This window comes from Nannospalax galili, unplaced genomic scaffold, assembly GCF_000622305.1.
Source record: "Nannospalax galili isolate Female #2095 unplaced genomic scaffold, S.galili_v1.0 scaffold10, whole genome shotgun sequence".
NCBI classification, from domain to species: domain Eukaryota; kingdom Metazoa; phylum Chordata; class Mammalia; order Rodentia; family Spalacidae; genus Nannospalax; species Nannospalax galili.
Genome location: NW_008331140.1, coordinates 12,273,513 through 12,292,039, shown reverse-complemented (window position 1 = coordinate 12,292,039; position 18,527 = coordinate 12,273,513). Strand labels below are relative to the sequence as shown.

The window sequence follows — 18,527 nt, the reverse complement described above, 5'->3', positions numbered from 1 at the left end:
AAGATTATAAAAAAAATCCTTCATTGTATGTAGTATGAATTTAGTTTAAGAGTTTCCACTTTGAGGACAGAGGCGATAGCTCAGCAGTTAAAGCACTTGTTGGGCAAGCTTGAGGACCTGAGTTCGGCTCCTTAAAAATTCATTTAAATGCTGGGTAGGTATGGTGGCTGACCTGTATTTCCAGCCCTGCCCTGGAAGGCTGAGACAGGGGATTCCCAGAGCAGGCTGGGAAGCAAGACTAGCCAAACAGGCAGTCTGGGTTTGATTCAGACACCCAGCCCTAATGAAAGCTGGAAGAGCAATCTAGGATGATAATTTAGGATGATTCTTGCCATCAGCCTTGATACTCTACATGCATGGATATCTGCACATACATGCATGTACACACACACACACACACAAATAAATATGCACACAAAAATGCAGACCCACACATGTGAAAAATCAAAAAAAAGGAAAAATAAGAAATTCCACATTCAATCCACACAAAATATTTTTGGCATATGGATTTGCACAATCAAAAAACTTGAATTTAAATTACCACTGAGAATTGTTTTAACATTAAATTAAAAAAAAAAAGCTGGTGCAAGCAATGTGTTGTCAGAATACCAAGAAGGATGCAGACTATAAAACTAGGGGGAGGAGGGAGTAGGGAGATAAATGGTAGATTAAAGGAAAGTAAACTGTAAAGCAATTTCCACAAAAGTGTAATCACAATGTACTAAACACAAGTTCAAAAAGCACTTTTCCCTGCAGTCTACTGCATGCACAAAATATTAATTAGGGTGGGATAAAATAGACTACATTACAAAATTAATACTCTTGTGTTTGCCTGAGCCTCAATATCTTAAAATCATTTTTTACTATTTTTAAAATCCTCAGTATATAAAAAGACTTGATCAAAAGTCTTTTGGGGGGTTATCTTTTTATGTTAGAGTTAAGGATATGTTTTAGAAAAGGATGATCTAACAAAGTTTGACACAAAACACCACTGTTTGCACAAACAGTTCAGGGACAGTGGGCATCCTTTTTTATTGGCATATATTCATTGAAGATAACGATGGGCCTCAGGAGTCATTTGCAAACAATACTATCACGTATTTTGTCCATATTCATGCCCAGCATTCCCTTTCATGCTCCTTCCTTTTACATTTTCTTCAAGTTCACACAAATGTTTTCATCTCTTTTTCCAAAGATTTTATTTCTATTATAATTCTCTCAAGAATAAAGATGAGGTGGCTGGAGAGATTGCTCAGTGGTTAGAGCCCCAGCTGTTCTTGCAGAAGACCCAGGTTCGAGTCTCAGCACTCACACAGCAGCTAACAACAGTCTATAACTCCAGTTCCAGGGGATCTGATATCCTCTTCTGACCTCCATGGGCATGCACGACATGGGTGTACTTACATGCATGCATGCAATACACTCATAGACATAAAATAAAAATATTTTTCTAAAATAAAGATGAAATATTCAAAATGACTCAAGGATGAGACATACTATTATGAATTATCTAAATATCTAAAGTAACATAATATTAAAAATAAACGTATAGCCCTTCTTCACAGCAGTCCAACTGCCAGCAGATCGTGAAAAGGCTTTCCCCAGGTAGTAACTGAGAAATCTGTTAGTGTAGAAAGTAGGGGATATACTGGTACTTATATGCACAAGAAAGGATTTTCTGAACAGGACTCACATAATGCAAGCATTAAGACCAACAACTGAAAAATGAGACCTCAGGAAAGTAAAAAGCTTCTGTGCAGCAAAGGATATCAACAATCAAGAGGTAGCCTACTGAATGAAAAAAAAAATTACCAGCCGTACATCTGACAGAGGGTTAGTGTTTAGAATACATAAAGAACTGAAAAAAATAAACACCAAGAAAACAACCTTACTAAAAATTGGGGCAAGGAACTAAACAGAGAGTTCTTACAAAATGAAATGCAAATGGCTTAGAAATATTTTTTTAAATGTTAAAAATTCTTACCCATCAGGAAAATACAAATAAAAACTAGTTTGATATTTCATCTTACCCCAGTCAGAATGGCTAAGAGAAAAACCAAAAACAAACAAAAACAAATGATGACAAATGCTTGAGTGGATAAGGGAAGAAAGGGGAACACTTACTGTTGGTGGTGGGAGTTCAAACTGGTGTAGCTACTATGGAAATCTTTGTGGGACTTTCTCAAAAAGCTAGAAATAGACCTACCATGTGATACAGCTATTCCACTCCTCACATATTCCCAAAGGACTCTATATCCTACTACAGAGCTCATCCATGTTCACTGCTGCTCTATTCACAAAAGCCAGGAAATGGAAAGAACCTAGAAGTCCATTAACTGATGAATGAATAATGAAAATATGGTACATTTACAGGATGGAATAGTCTGTTGAAGAATGAAATTCGCAAAAGAGAAAAAAAAGGTTAAAAAGATAAAGAAAAATGGCAAGTAAACAAAGGGAAAAATGTTCAACATTCTTAGTCATTATAGAAATGGAAATTAAAGTAACGATGTGATTATATCCTTATGTAGTGCTAGTGGGAATATAAATTATTCGAATCACTATGGAAATCAATATGGAGGCTTCTTAAAAATCTAAAAACAGATCCACCATATAATGTAGCTATACCACCCCTGGGTATATACCCAAAGACTCTATATCAAGATAGAACAGATCCTTCCTCAGTCATATTTATTGCAGTGCTATTCACAATAGCCACACTACTGAATCAGACTAGGTATCTACTGATAGATGAACAAAGAAAATGAATGTGATTTATACATACAGACACACACACAGAGATACACAAAGATACACACGGACACAGACACACACAGACAGACACACACACACACACACACACACACAGAGCTTTATTTAGCCATAAAAAGAATGAAATTTCATTGCTTGAAGGCAAATGGATGAAATTAGCATCATATTAAAAGAAATGTTAACTCTGTGAGCCTATTTTCTCCCATTTGTAGTTCTTCCATCTTATGTAGATACATAAATCTAAATATGCCTATGGGACATTAAAGTAGAAGTGAGACTACTGGAAAATGAAGGGAAGTACACGAGAGTAGAGCAGGAATATGTTCAAAATATATGATATACTAGTTTGAAAATGTCTGTGAAACTCACGATTATGTAGGATGCACTTATACCAATAAAAAGTGTCTTACTATGCCTAGACTGTACAAACTGTGCTATTTTGTTTTAAATAACTTATTTCCCTCTAGAGATCTGGAATTCTGGTATTTTCTAGGCAGAAAATGCCAACATGACTATAAAAAAACCCCTCCAGATTTCTACGTCCAGAACTTCCCCATCAGATATTTCACATGTGTTATGACTACCTGTAGAAATTAATCTTGCCCTGTGTGACTCTGCTGGGAAAGGACTCCTGGAATGCAAGCATGAATCTCTCAGACCACCTCATGTATTATTTTTTCTTTGCTGATTCTGCTTTCAATACTTTTACTATAGCCCTGAGTACAACTACCTATCGAGTCCTGTGACTCCTGCTAGTAAAGACACAAACCAAAATATACATTCAATCTATGTAACGTTTAGATATAAAGCTTTGGAAAGTATACACATTACAATAAGGCAAAAGTAGAAATATCACTTTATATACGAGTTTTATACTTCTCAATAAGAATGGACATAGGTACAAGGCTAAAGACAGTCATTCCATGAAGTTAAAATAAAAAAAAAATGCATAATTTTGTTAAGGTACACTTATACATTTAAATAGTAAAAAGATTTATGCACAGGAAAAAAAGCCATTACTATGTAGGAGAATGCTTTATTTTAATAGAAACTCTAGAGTTATCCATTCTTCCGTATGGAATTGTGCTCCTTTTGTGAATGAAAAGGTAAAAATACTAAAATCACTATACCTTTTTAATCTTGGCCTTTTCAGCCTTTTCTTCTTTATCACATTTCTTGGCATTTCTATTAAGTTCTTTTGCAGCAAACTTCAAATTAAATAAGTGTTCTGAAAATACAGGTTAAGGCTAGCTGTTCAAAAAGACATTTTCCCAATCTGCAAATATGTTAGAATTATCTAAAAAATGATTAGGTATTATAATTTAACGTAATTAGTCACAAAATTATGCAAACAAAACAAATTATATCTCTTCACTTCTATTCATCAAAATTCAAATTAGTAGGATATATATTAATTATAAAGAAAAAATGACTGCACTAAAGAAACTAGGCAAATGCCATTGTAGCCAAAGTTAATGTCATCAGGAATAAAGCAGGTCAACAACATTCACTTTCCGAAATGACCTCTTCAGAAGAATATGACAGCACTACTTCCATGGGGTTGTAGCTCAGAACAACCTAAAATACTCAAGAGGAAAATACTAAATATTCCTATACTAAGAGACAGGTTAGAAATGTCCAATATATTATTCAAGTGTCAAATTCAAGAAGAGCAAGGAACAGGTGAATAACTGTCCCAAACTGGAGACTACAGAGACTACATGATTAAGTGAAACATTACTGGGATGATCTGTGAAACTCCAGCACGACACACCATTCATTAAATTTAGAATTAATAATGCATGTTAAAATGTCAAGGGTAGTTCCAAAGAAATAGTATATAACTTCTAAAGAAATGAAGGGGAAAATGGTGTAAACCACTTATAGATCCAAAAGAAAGCAGCAAAAGAGTATTGAATTTGAAGACAGATAGAGAAATTAGACATTAAGTAAAAAGAAATAACCCCAAAATGTGGGCTGCTGACATGACTCAGAGGGTAAAAGCACTACTCCACAAGCCTGATGAACAGAGGTCCCAGAACCTATGCAAAAAATCTGGATATGGTAACATTCATTTGTAATCCCAGCACTCTTACAGGGAGATGACAGGCAGACACAGGGGCTCTAGCAGCTCTACTGCCAGCTACCCTGGAGTACACAGGGCAACAGAAACAATAAGAGAGTCTGCCTCAACAAGGAGAAAGAAGGGAACCAACTCTAAAAGTTGTTATCTGACACACACACACACACACACACACACACACACAAAGCAAATGAAAAATGTTAGTAAAAAGCAATAAAAGAAACTTGTTTCAAATGTCATGATGTATGAAGAAAGTAATAGAACCAACTAGAGCAAGGTGCCATAAACAGGACTTTAAAATACAAAGACATGAAATGATTAACTGCCAAAAGTCAACATTTATCAAACAATATTCCAAAATAAGAACTAATTAAGTATCAAAATAGAATATGTAAAGGCAGTATAGTATTAGGAATTTTAAGAGAGTTCACCATAAAAATTCACAAGGTGACCTAACAAAGCAATGCATGCTACCATAGCTTCGAGTTGTCTTTGTGTGTGTACATACACACACACTAAAATGACAAAGAAACTGATAAATCTTGGAAGGTATTAACAATACTCAACTAACCAACAAAACCAAGTAAAGAGATGCAAGTTATGAAAGATCCTATTAAGAAGCTTAATTTAATAGATACAGTGTGTTAGATGAAATGAAACAGCAAATTTAGATTCATATTACATATTTTTTCATATACGAACTCTAGATATGTGCATGTGCATACATATATACATACACATACCTATTACCTAAAATATACATATTATATAAAAGTTGAAAGCACCTTATCAGGAAAAAAGGGATTAAAACAGGTAAATTGAGAAAGTAATGGGGAAAAGGGAAAATATTGTGTATTTTTTCTCGTATGTGGAACTGCATTTTAACCATACACGTAATACATGAGAAGAGAAGAGGGCTATTGTGGGGATGAAAGCAAATTAGCAGGAAGGGGAAGGGGAATAGAGGCTATCGGGAGAGAATATGAGTACTGCGTAATGATGTACAATGTATGTAAATGATATAATTAAACCTAGCTGTATACTAGCAAAAAAAAAATTTAAAGAAAATTTAAAATTTAAAAATTTAAAGAAAAAAATTACATAGACAATAAGACCCAATAGTTTGAGAATGCACATCTTCAACAATATTAAACATAAGAAAATCTATCATTTACTGGTCTACAAACTAAATCTGAAATACCAACACAAAAACCTTACCAAACCACAGAAAGAAAATTAAAGGCCAAGTTCACTCATTAACAAAGAACAAAAACATTAAGCATAAATAGACTGGCAATATATTATATGTCTCAAAATCATGAGTTTATGTTAAGAATCCAAAAATAAAACACCTTTAATCCCAGCACTTGAAAAGCAGAGGCAGGCAGATCTCTGAGAGATTGAGGCCAGCCTGGTCTACATAGCAAGTTCCTAACTAGCTGGGGCTACAGTTAAGACCTTGTCTCAAAAAGACCAAAAAAAATCCTTAAAAATATTTATGTATTTTGGGGCTGGAGAGACGGCTCAGTGGTTAAGAGAACTGACTGCTCTTGCAGAGAGCTGTTCTTAACCGCTGAGACATCTCTCCAGCCCAACAATTAACTATTAACAGAAGGCCATTTGCTCATTTTGTGTTCATTCTGTCCCCAATGCTGTGCATGCCATGAACAATTGAAGATAAAAAGTTCACATCCTCTAGGAATACAGTCTTAAGAAAGATGAGTAAACATGATTACATTGGTGGTGAAGCATCAATAAGGGTCAACTAGTAGTAATTCGTAGGAAATGCTCCTTGTAAGATTGTTTTGCCAAGACCTTAGTTTAGATAAAGACAAAATAAATCAGACTTCAATTAAATTCAACAATAAGATCAGTTATAGCTATACTTGTGCAGCAAGAAGGGGGAACAGCATGCACCAATGAGGCAGCCTGTCCTAGTTTGTTTCTCCATTGCTGTGACAAAACACGCTGACCACTACCAACTTGGGGAAGAAAGGGTTTACTTGTCTTACATCTCCCAGGTAACAGTTCATCAGGGAGCCCAAGGTAGGAACTCAGAGCAGGAACCTGGAGTCAGGAGCTGGAGCATAGACCATGGAGGAACACTGCTTACTGGCTTTCTTTCCTGGCCTCTGCTCAGCCTGCTTTCTTATGCAACACAGGCCTACCTGCCCAGGGGTGGCACCACCCACAGTGGGCTGGGCCCTCCCACATCACTCATCAAGAAGATGACCCTCAGACATGGGCACAGGCTCCCTCAACCCAGGTGTGCCAAGTTGACACTAAAGCTATCCAACACACAGCCCTTAATTATTTATCTACTAATTTTTCATTCCTGTAATTAACCTAATACCTACATGAATAAATGTCACAACAAGTACATATGGCTTCAATTAAAATTTTAAAAGTGAGTTTTGCCATTGTTTACTGGTAAATTCAGCTTATTTAATTATCCAAGGACAGAAGTCAAAATCATTGTGCTGTTTTATCACATTCAATCTTCTTATACAATACAATGAGAGTTTTGCATTGTATACAAGGGAAGATGTGTTTCAAGTTTTAGTTTAAGTTATTTATGGAAAACAGGTCTGAGTCCATGTCATTTTCCTCTTGTATGTTTCAAGAGGAAAAACAGCCTGGATTACACATAGATGAACCAAGAGAAGTAATCACAGCTAGATGATATGGTTCAAGCTAAACCTTCTCCCTTCATGTAACAAACTGAAGGGTAGTTCATTTGTATTAGGTACAAAACTTAATTATACTGAGACATTATTTTTGAGATGTGCTGTGAAATACTGTCCTCTAGACTCCACTTAGGTATGAAACTTAATTACACTGAGACATTATTTTTGAGACGTGCTGTGAAATACTGTTCTCTAGACTCCAGTTGGCGGTTGCACACATGAACTGAAAGCAGTTGCAGTTACCTGTATAAGACCAAGGCACTTGAACATTTTAGCAGGACTGGCTAGAGGCTACCCAGGCCCCATCCCCAGCTAAGGCACTACTGGCAGCTGATGGCTCTTGGGATTGGGAGAGTCACTTTTCTCTAGAGGAGTGGCCACTAATAGGCTGCTCATGCCTAAGTGGCCATAGGTGACATCACACACACACACACACACACACGGGCAGCACTAATTGGACTCAATGGGATAAAAAGAAATTTTAATAAAAAAAATGAATACACACACAAAGACAAAAAAGATATAATTTTCAATGAAAGACTATTAGTAACCAGTTAATCTGTTACTGGGAATCAAGCTGGGCCGGCTATACAGAGCAAAAATAATCTGTACCTCAGAACAGGAAACAAAATCTTTCAGAGCGATTAACTTACCAATCCTTCCAAATGTTCTGGGAAAAGAGAGAACCATTTACAAGCTAGTCACATACCTCACATTTCAGAGTATATTCAATACAACAATTTGGTAGGTATTACCATTTCCTTTTACTTTCAAAATACCTTTAGAAGTCTGGCAAGGCAGTTAGTATTATTTTAAGAATGAGTAGACTTTAAGTGACAGAGGTTTCTTAAAAGTAGAAAAAAACTGATCTTCTGGGGCTGGAGAGATGACTCAGTGATTAAGAGCATTAACTGCTCTTGCAGAGGACCTGGGTTCAATTCCCAACACCCACACGGCAGTTAACAACAGTTTGTAACTCCAGTTCCAGAGGCTCTGACACCCTCTTCTGATCTCCTTGGGCCCTGCACAACATGGGTGCACTTAGTCATACAGGCAATACAGTCTATATATATATATATATATATATATATATATATATAAATTTTTTAAAAATATTTTTTTTTTTTTTTTTGTTTTTTTTTTTTTTTTTTTTTTTTTTTTTTTTTTTTTTTTTTTTTTTTTTTTTCCGCGATCCCCTGGAACTGGAGTTACGGACAGTTGTTAGCTGTCATGTGGGTGCGGGGATTCAAACCCAGGTCTTCTGCAAGAACAACCAGTGTTCTTAACCTCTGAGCCATCTCTCCAGCCCAAAATAAACATTTTTAAAAAACTGATCTGACTCAGTCCAATGCTCTGCCTTTTATATTAATACTAAAACTAAAGCTCATTTATTAGTCTTTAAAAAGTGTAGTGAAAGCTGGGCATCTAATTCTTTTCATGACATAAGCTTATCCGTTCCCTTCCTCAAAGTTTATTTTTATTTTGGCTTATTTTGGTCAGTGCATCACAAGAAAAGTTAGCAATACCTTCTAGTAACATTAAATTTAATTCATCAAATGTCTGCCCATAGTCCAGGCTTATAAACTAATGAAGCCAAAAAAGCCTTAACATGAGCTACCAAACAATTATTATTACCCTCATTTTTTTGTTTATTTTTTGAGACTGGATTTCAGTAGTAGCCTCTGCTGGCCTGAAACTCACTATGTAGACCAGGCTGGCCTCGAGCTCACCGAGACATGCGTGCCTCTGCCTCGAAAGTGCTGGAATTAAAGGTGTGCTCCACGCCTGGCATTTTATCTTTTTTCCACATTGCAGTGGGAGAGCATTAAATTATTCCATTTTCTGTAATGCCAACATCTGGAAGAATAAAGAATTACAGCAACATGGAGCTGCTGTGATGGAATTTTAGTAGTGAAAAACAGTTTCTTGTTTCCCCAGTTCACGACATCAGTTTGGTTCTCAGGCCCCATGTAATTTCTCAAGAGGCAGCCACACGTATGGCTGATGAGTGTTAAGGTTTCAGGGCCAGGAGTTTCCTCCCATGCTAAATCGGCTGGCAGCTTAAACAGAAAGCCAGCGCTCAGCTCCGCGGGCTGGGAGGGCTAGTACCAGTCACCTCCATTTAGAAAAGCTCAGTTGGCCAGAAGCTGCTGGTCCACATCTCTGGCGCTCAGAGCCTCCCAGAAGCTGCAGGTCCACCAGTCCTGCGCTCAGAGCCTCCACCCGGAACCTTCGTAAACTCCCGCGCCCCGCCTCCGCCTCGGCTCTCGGACCATTTCCTATCAATTCCAAATGGCGCAAAATTCACTACTGTGACAGGTGACACAGTCTCCAACGAGGTTACAAGCTCAATCACCTGAAAGCAGTCCAGCGACTCCTCTGACCCTTCCCATTCTAGGATGGCGGCAGCTGCAAGAGAGGGGGCGGGGGAAGCAAAAACCCCTGGCAGCAGGAGCCTAGCAACTGTCGCCAGCGCGCCCTCCGCCCACGCGCCAGCGAAAGGTCAAAGCGCTGGGCGCCTCCTAGGAACCCCCCGCCCTCGCCCTTCCCGGCTTCCTAGGCCCTAGCGGCACTTTTGTAGACCGAAAGGATACTCTCCATGTTCGACATGGTCCCACGATTTCACGGGGGTCGCTGACACCCGGGCGGAAGTAGGGGCAGGGCCACCAGCGGTAGGCAGGGCGCGCTGAAGACGCGTGTAGGGCGCGCAGAAGGCGGCGGTCCCGCGTCGCTGCCGGCTGGCCCCCGGGGTGCGAGCCCACTTCCTGTTTGGGTCCCGTGCCTGTGGTGGGCGGAGCCAGGCAAGTTAGTGGGACGGACTGGACCAACGCCAAAATGGCTGCTGCGGGGTGCAGCTGTTAGGATGCGCTCTGGTCGCTGGGGGGCGGTGGCGGTCTGAGAGCACGAGTTTTCGTTTCTCCTCTTCAGATGTTTCACGTGCGCACGGGATAACTGCACCTAACCTGGTCGCGCATCCCAGCAAGCTTCTAGTTCTTTCCATCGTCAACTCCGGACTCCGCTTAACCTGCCCCTCCTCTTCCCTCAGGTTTTACACTGTCCTTGGCTCCCCAGACCCCTTTTTACAGAGCTTACTCTTAAAGGATCAAGACACAGGTATAGGACTTTTAAAGTACTTTTAAAAAGTTATAGCAGTGTAAAATAATGGTTTGAGGGGTTAGTGTGGTTGGAATGTTGAGGTTTTAAAAAGCGTTCGAGTGTTAGGCTAAGAAGGAGAAGGGAGAAAACAGGCAGTTTTTCTGAGGTAATGTTGCTACGAAATACTGATACTAATTCGGTTATTTTAATTTTCTTTAGCATAGACAGTGAGTGATATAAAATTTAATATAATTAATATCCAATCTCTAAAACGGGCGTGAGTAGTTTAAGTAGCCTTTGCCCGCCGTTTTCATGTGTGACTTACTAAAATGTGCAAAGTTGAATTTTTTAGACTTCGACTCTGGACTTAGGAAGGGAAGGGATCTTAGGCATTATTGGGAGCTTCATTTTCAGTATCACAGAAATTACAAGCATGCACTAAGATATTACTTGGAAAATTTGTATAATTGCCATACAGTGGTCTTAATTGTTTTCTTTTTTAAAAATATTTTACTTATTTTTATTTTATGTGTTTGAGTGTATTGCCTGCATGTATGTGAGTGCACCCATGTCGTGCAATGGAACAGAGGTCAGAAGAGAGCATCGGATTCCCCTGGAACTGGAGTTAAGGACAGTTCATAGCCACCATGTGGGTGCTGGGAATCAAACCCAGGTCCTCTGCAAGAGCAGTCAGTGCTCTTAACAGCTGAGCCATCTCTTCAGCCCTTTGTTTTCTTAAGTGCTGAATACATACAAAATATAATTTTAAAAATATATGTACCTTTTTGTTGTACAACATAGTATATACTCATTTGTTACCTGTCACACACAATTTAGGAAAACAAAAACCCTTACCATTTTTCTATAAACTCACTTGCGTGCACTTTTCTAGCCACATTCCCTCTCTTTTCATAGCCTGTGTTCTGCATTGATGCATAATATCCCTATTTTTTATACTTACCTTCTAGTATTTGCATTTTTAAGTAGTGTGTTACTCAGAGTTGTCTGCATTAGAACATTCTCCTATAAATGAAACCATACTGCATCTTGCTTCTGTCTTGCTTTGTAGCTTATCATAAAGTTCCTTGGTTGTGTTACATAACAATGATGTAATTTCTTTCCCCACTCTAAAGGTATTTCACTCTATGCATATGCCATAATTTATCCATTTTCCTGATGATAGACATTTGGGTTGTTTTTAGGTTAATATAGCATCTAGGAATATTTGTGTTCATTTAAAACAGACTATGATGAAGGGTAACTTTTTAAATGCCTAGTTGTGTTTGCAAAAATGTAGATCTACACTCTAAACTTAGGCACAATTATTCTCTTATTGTTTGTTGTATTCATGTTTCCTAGTGTTTTGAGTTATCTTGGGTTTTGCCTTTGTTTCTTTCCTTTCTGCTAGATGTATAGTGTGTTGCACTGTAATTTCTATAAATTTTCTGGGATGATGAAGATGTAAAGATGAGTTGGTATTGTATCTTAAGATAATTCAGTAACTATTGCATGTGTTAAAATTTGGGCTAAACAAAAATAATGTGGGATATTATAATAAATTCCTTGGGAAATTGGGCTGTTTGCATAATTAATCGTGCTTAGTTCCACCAATCTACTCTGCTACAACAAATGAACATAATTAAAAAATTTATAAACTCTTTAGAATCTAAACTACTATTTGTGTTGACTACTTCAACTCAAACATATTGAGTGACAATATGTTTGTGTGACTTTTTAGCAAATGATTTTGAAGTAGAAAATTTAATGTTTTATGGGATCTAAACTCCATTGAAGTAAAAAGAAAGGAATGTACCAGAAATAAGAATGTTGTCATTTTACATAGTATTTCTCAAATTTTACCATCTTTGTTAAAATTAGAGTTGGATAACCCTCACTTCTAAACATTCTGATAGAGTAAATTTGGAGGTGGAGCCAAGAATCTGTCTTTTGCTTCTGTTTACAAAGTAGGAATGAATATTCTCATAGAATCATATAGATCCTTTATTGAATTCAGTAGCTACATTTCAATTAACAGTTTACAAAGCATCTCACCTTATATTATTTTTTTGGAGGGGGTTGGTCTTTTTGAAACAGGGTCTCTCTGTAGCCCCAGCTGGCCTGGAACTCACTATATAGACCAGGCTGGCCTTGAACTCAGAGAGATCCACTTGCCTCTGCCTCCCAAGTGCTGGGACTACAGGTGCACGCCACCATGCCTGGCATATTATTTCAAATGATAGTTAGTATTCTGTAGTAACCTGGGAAGATATTATCATCTTCTTTGCCAATAATAAAACAATGTCAAAACAGCAGCCACTATGAAAAAACAAAACTCAAGAGAGACAATTTGCTCAAATAAGTTTTGAACAAATAGAGTTGATATTACCCAGGTCTTCTAGGTTTCCAGTCCATTACCTTTGAATTTGTACAGCAGGTTAGCAAGGAAGAATCACGAGTAAGACCACTTTTGATGTTTCCTTTCCATACCCATTTACTGTAAGAGTAAAATGAAAAATTATTCCAGTTGGATTGCAGTCTTTCTGTTTCTCCACAGAGAAGTAGGTTGAATTTCTGAGAAATTTTAGGGAAGTATAAACTGAGATCTTTCCTATTCATAATAGAAAAACTTTTTGTTCTGCCATTTCAGATTTGATTTGCAAATTGTACTAGCAAAGAATGATTCAAGTTATTGATGAAAGAGATTACAGCTACTGAAGAGAGATAAAAGTATATTTGCTAAATCAAATAAAAGACAAAATGAGAAACAGTAGTTTAAAAACAGGATGAAGAGCCAGGCATAGTGGCATACACCTATAAACTCTGCGCTCAGGAGGCAGAGACAAGAGAATTGCTTCAAGTTCGAGGTCAGCCTGGTCTATATAGAAAGCTCAGGCCAGCCAGGGCTATAAAGGAAAACTTTAAAAAATTTTCCCACATACATACATACATATATACATACATACATACATACATACATGCATACATACAGTAAAATAAATAAAAGAATGAGTTTGACTGGTACATCCAAAACCTGAAAAGTTATTTCAGTTTATGATTAGGAAATGAGAAATGAATACAAGAGATAAGATGATAAACATTTATCATTTAGAAAAATATATTTAGATATTCTTTATGTGTTAGGAATACATTTTATTTAAATAATGAATGCAGATACCTGATGATTATATCTATGTGTTATTAGAATGAGTATTTCTTTAGGAATCTTTGATTTTAACGGGGCAATCAAGACTTGAAAATTTTCCTTTGTCCGGAAACCTTTTGAATACTTGAATACTCAAAGTAAAATTGCATTTTATCACTGAAAATTTTGATTGATTCTTAAAGGATTATATGATAAGAAAGAATATAGCATTTTCTGTTATTAGAGATACTTTCTACTTCGTAATGATTTCATGTTAATTTTGGAAATTACATGATTTAGAAATTCTTTAATATATGCATAAATACTCAGAAAAAGACCATTATTAAAAAACCATTTTCTTTTCTTTATTATTTTATCATGCAGGAGCTGTTTGAAGGAAATTACTAAGGGAAGAAGCAAAACTGGGAGACATTTATGAGAAGCACAGATGTGAACAAAGTAAGGAACAGATAACCCTATAAAAACCCTACCATTTTATATTCCTGTATCCTGTTTTACTGGCCACTAATCCTGAACATTTATTTACAGATAATGAGTTCATTTACTACTTTCTTACAACCATACTTTTCCTCACCCTAGATCAGTTCTGCAGTTTTATGTCAGAATCTTATTAAAGTCATTCTTATGATTCTTACACATTGTCTAGTAAAATGATTATAGCAAAGCCTAGCATTCTTTGTAAACTTTTTGAGTCCTCTGTATTTTGTTACACACATTCTATGTTTTGGAATATTATTTTCCTGCAGTGTGGTCCTCAAATTTTGCCTCTAGGTCAAGGTTTCTCAAATGGTGCTATAGGCATTTGGGGCTAGGCAGTTCTTTTGGGGATGGGGCTATCTTACGCAGCGTAGGGTGTTCAGCACCATCTCTGCCTAGTAAGCACCCTTCTCTCCACATTATGGTAACCCGGTGTGCTTCCAGACATCACCAAATATTTTCCAGAGGACAAAATCATTCCAAGTTAAGAACTGCTTAATCTTACAACCAAGCAGCATCTACATCTCTGTTAAACCCTCAAGACTGACAACAGAAATAACAACATAAACATCTTTCATCCTATTTTTGCTCAAAGAAACCAATATCACCCTTAACTTTTGAAATACTGTACTACAGTTGGTAAAATTAGAGTTCAAGAAATAGATTTTGTGTGTGTGTGTGTGTGTGTGTGTGTGTAGTGATGTGTGTGCAAATGTGTGTGCAGGTGTACATGTGGAGGCCTAAACTTGTCTCCGGGTGGCCTCCTCATTGTTTTCCACTTTATTGGGACGGAGTCTCTTGCTGAACCCAGCTGTGCTGCAATTATAGTTCATCCGGGTAGCCAGCCAGCTTTCCCCAGAGATCCTCTTGTCTTTACTTCCTGAGTATTGGGATTATAGGCAGGTACCACGCCTACTGGGCTTTCATTTGGGTACTTCAGACCCTAACTGCAGTCACCATGCTTGCATAGTGAGCACATTATCCACTGAGGCATCTTTCCAGTCATAGGAAGACATTTTTAAGTTACCCAACTTTTATTTTTACTTTGGATGCTGTAGAACAGGGCATTTGGAGTGATTTGGAGCTAGTTTTGAACTACTAGCATCTATACTTAATACTTAATCATATGTGACAACTTATTTCACCTATTTGCACTCTGACTTTTGGTTTTCAAAAGCATGTAAAACATTTATTTGCTAGCTTTATTTTAAGGAGTAAATATGGTTATATTAGAATGCTTAGAGAATCTGAGAAAATATAATAGTCTCTGCAACTCCAAATCCAAGAGGTAACCATCATTTGGAATGATACATGTAAAGAAAAGTTAAACACACACTGATATAAAAATATGGCTCCCAACACTTAGAAAAATTATACATTTCTGTTTATCATTCTTAAGAAAGATTCATATTTAGCAGGCTAAAGATAGCCAGTTAAAACAAGTCCGTTCAAAGCTTTAACCAAATACAATAGACCTTTATTAACATATGTGGAAAGAACAAATAAAATATGTTCAATAAAAGTCAATAAAAATAAGTGTTTAGTGTATATTTGTATTTATGTTTGCACAATCTTCAACAGCTAAGAGTATACATTCCATTTTAAATGGTTTATTATCTCAATATGATTATCTTTGTGTTCTTGTGAGAAATAATTCATGGAAAACTTTTTAAAATGCCTTTTTATTTATATGTATGTGTATGTGCCTGTGTGAGGTTATGTGTACAACATGCATGCAGGTGCCTGTGGAGGCCAGAGACCCTCAGATCGCCTTGGAATTGGAGTTTAGGCCGTTGGGAGCTATATGATGAGGGTGCTGGGAACTGAACCAGGGTCCTCTGCAAGAGCAGAAAGCTGGATGTGGTGGTGCTTGTCTTTAATTCCAGCACCCAGGAATTAAAGGGGGATCTCTGTAGGACAGAGGCCAGCCTTGTCTACGTAGCGAGTTCCAAGCTAGTTGGGGCTACAAGAAGACTCTTTCTCAAAGAAGAAAAGAAAAGAGCAGGAAGCACTCTTATTCACTGAGACATCTCTCCAGCCTAGGAGGCTTTTAAAAATAGAAAATATAAGCAAGTAATGAGAATTGGGAGACTCATTAGTGTCGTCTTTATTACCCCTGTTCTATGTTCCGTGCACCTTAGGTATAGAGGTTGCATTGTAGATGTGTCGCTTAGGCCTGAGCAATTCATAGACAATGTCTGTGTGTGACAAGTTGTAGTACTTGGTAATAGTTTCTGGTGCAAAATGAGCTGCTTTGATAAGTGGTGACTGGAATATTGTCTGTAAATATAAGAATACATATTTTGCACATAGCAAATTAGTCTAGGGATATGATAGTTTTGGGTTTTCTGTACCATCTGTGACTTCTCCAGCCATGTGTATTTGGTTATGTTTGCAGTACCACAGTTGATTTTCCTCCCATTGAGTGTGGGCTTTCATAATCCAATTAGGTAGCTGTTGCCCCCAAGAGAAAAGTGACACTACTGCACCAGTGTTGTATGCTGTACCGGCCACTGATGTGGTTATTTGGTCTTAAAGTAGGTGTTAGACCATAGATTGATGCTCTCCCTTGGTACCTTCATAGCACTCTTCAAAACTGTGAAAGCTAGCCTTCAGGGAAAGTGGTTTCAGGTCAGTTCCAGCTCTATTACTCCAAATTCTGTGTCTGAAGTATGTTCTCTCTTCAGCAGTAGGGACTTACCTTCAAGTTTTGTGAGGCCATCAAGGGCTGTGGCAATAGCCTATGTAATTTTGGGAGTCTCTTGGACCACTCTGGCCAAGAACTATGAAGATCCCTCATGCAACAGAGGGACAGGAACACAAAATGACACAAATGGCCAAAACGTAGAGATTAAGAGTCTGTAGATTGATGGTCCATGGACAAGACTCCTATATTAAACTTCACCCACCCAGAGCTCAGGAACCATCACAGAAGAGGGGGCGGAAAGATTGTAAGAGGCAGGGAGGAGGTGCATGACAATATGGAAACAAAGTCCTACAAGCTCCTGGGACCATGCTCATATGATTATATGGCAGTTGTGTCAACATATACAAGTCCATGCAAACTCAGGCAGACAAAAACTAGCTTAGAACCAGGACCAGGGAAATAAACAGAAAACCTCAATTTTAGCTGAGGAAACAATGGCAGCTGGTTACCGCTGGGTGAGGAAGAGCTGATCTCCCTTAAACAAGAGATTCTAGATAGACTGACTGGACCTCCGTGGTTGGACTTACAGAGGGGAACATTTAGGGACACTGACTTGACACATTGGGCCTTAATACAAATGATAGAGTGTATGGGTTTTAGTAGGGAGCACTGGGGGAGCATGCCGGTGGGGAAGGGGTATAAAGATGATTAAGATTTTTGAGATATTCTGTATAAGATACACAAAAATTCAATAAAAAACGAATTTAAAAAAGAAAATATAAACAAGTATATATAGACCTTGTTTTCATCCTTTCAAAGAAATTAAATAGTATTTTTTCTTTTTCTTCTTGATTTCAACTACTTTCCTTTTAAAAGAAAATGAAACAGTCTTGAAAGAGGCTCCAGTTTTGTTGGACCACATGCCTTAGTACTCTCTGCTCTCATTCTCTTTCCCTCCTGAGACAGCTATTGTCTTGAAATGTCTATTATTTTCCATATAGCAAATTAGATTCAAAGACAATATATATTTTGTGTGTAATTTGAAATGTATATAGATATTATATTCATGTATCTAGGTGGCGTACTTTTGCAAAATTATTTTGAGATCTTGCTATATAATTTGTCAACATTTATATTGAAATTTGCATGTATTCATTCCCCTTCTTATGAACATTTTGCTCATTTTATCAATTCCAAGCATTGCTGTGCTTACCTTCTGTGGCATGTGTTTCACTGTATGTATTTGTTAGAGTTCTATGAGGTATATCCTGGAAATGGAATTTTGGAGACATAGAATGAAAACAGGTATTTTTTTTTTGTCTTTTTGAGACAGGGTCTCCCTGTAGCCCCAGCTGTTCTGGAACTCACTATGTAGAGCAGGCTGGCCTTGAACTCACAGAGATCTGCCTGCCTCTGCCTCCCAAGTGCTGGGATTAAAACAGCTATTTTAAGATAAGTAAAACAAATGGTATTTTATATGCTAAACTTTTATTTGCTGAAAATTAAAAATCAGAAATTAGTTAAATTTATATAAATTGTATGGAAAATGATGGCTTCCCCTTCAAAAAGTTGCCTTAGAAGTTAGTCATGCTTGATTGTTTT

General features: G+C 37.4%; 1 protein-coding gene across 2 annotated transcripts in view; it reads right to left on the bottom strand.

The window, feature by feature from the left end:
* The window catches only part of LOC103725346 (charged multivesicular body protein 1b-2), a 42,120-nt gene extending 31,792 nt beyond the window's left edge, over positions 1 to 10,328 (bottom strand). The window contains exons 1-2 of one of the 2 annotated variants that reach the window (XM_008822683.3): positions 10,137 to 10,328; positions 3,903 to 4,000 (exon numbers count right to left, since the gene is read on the bottom strand). In XM_008822683.3, coding sequence (XP_008820905.1) covers positions 3,903 to 4,000; positions 10,137 to 10,152 — 114 coding nt within the window. In that variant the 5' untranslated portion in view covers positions 10,153 to 10,328. The remainder of the gene's footprint in view (positions 1 to 3,902; positions 4,001 to 10,136) is intronic. The other variant, XM_008822688.3, reaches the window with a different exon arrangement.
* Positions 10,329 to 18,527: the final 8,199 nt, after the last annotated feature.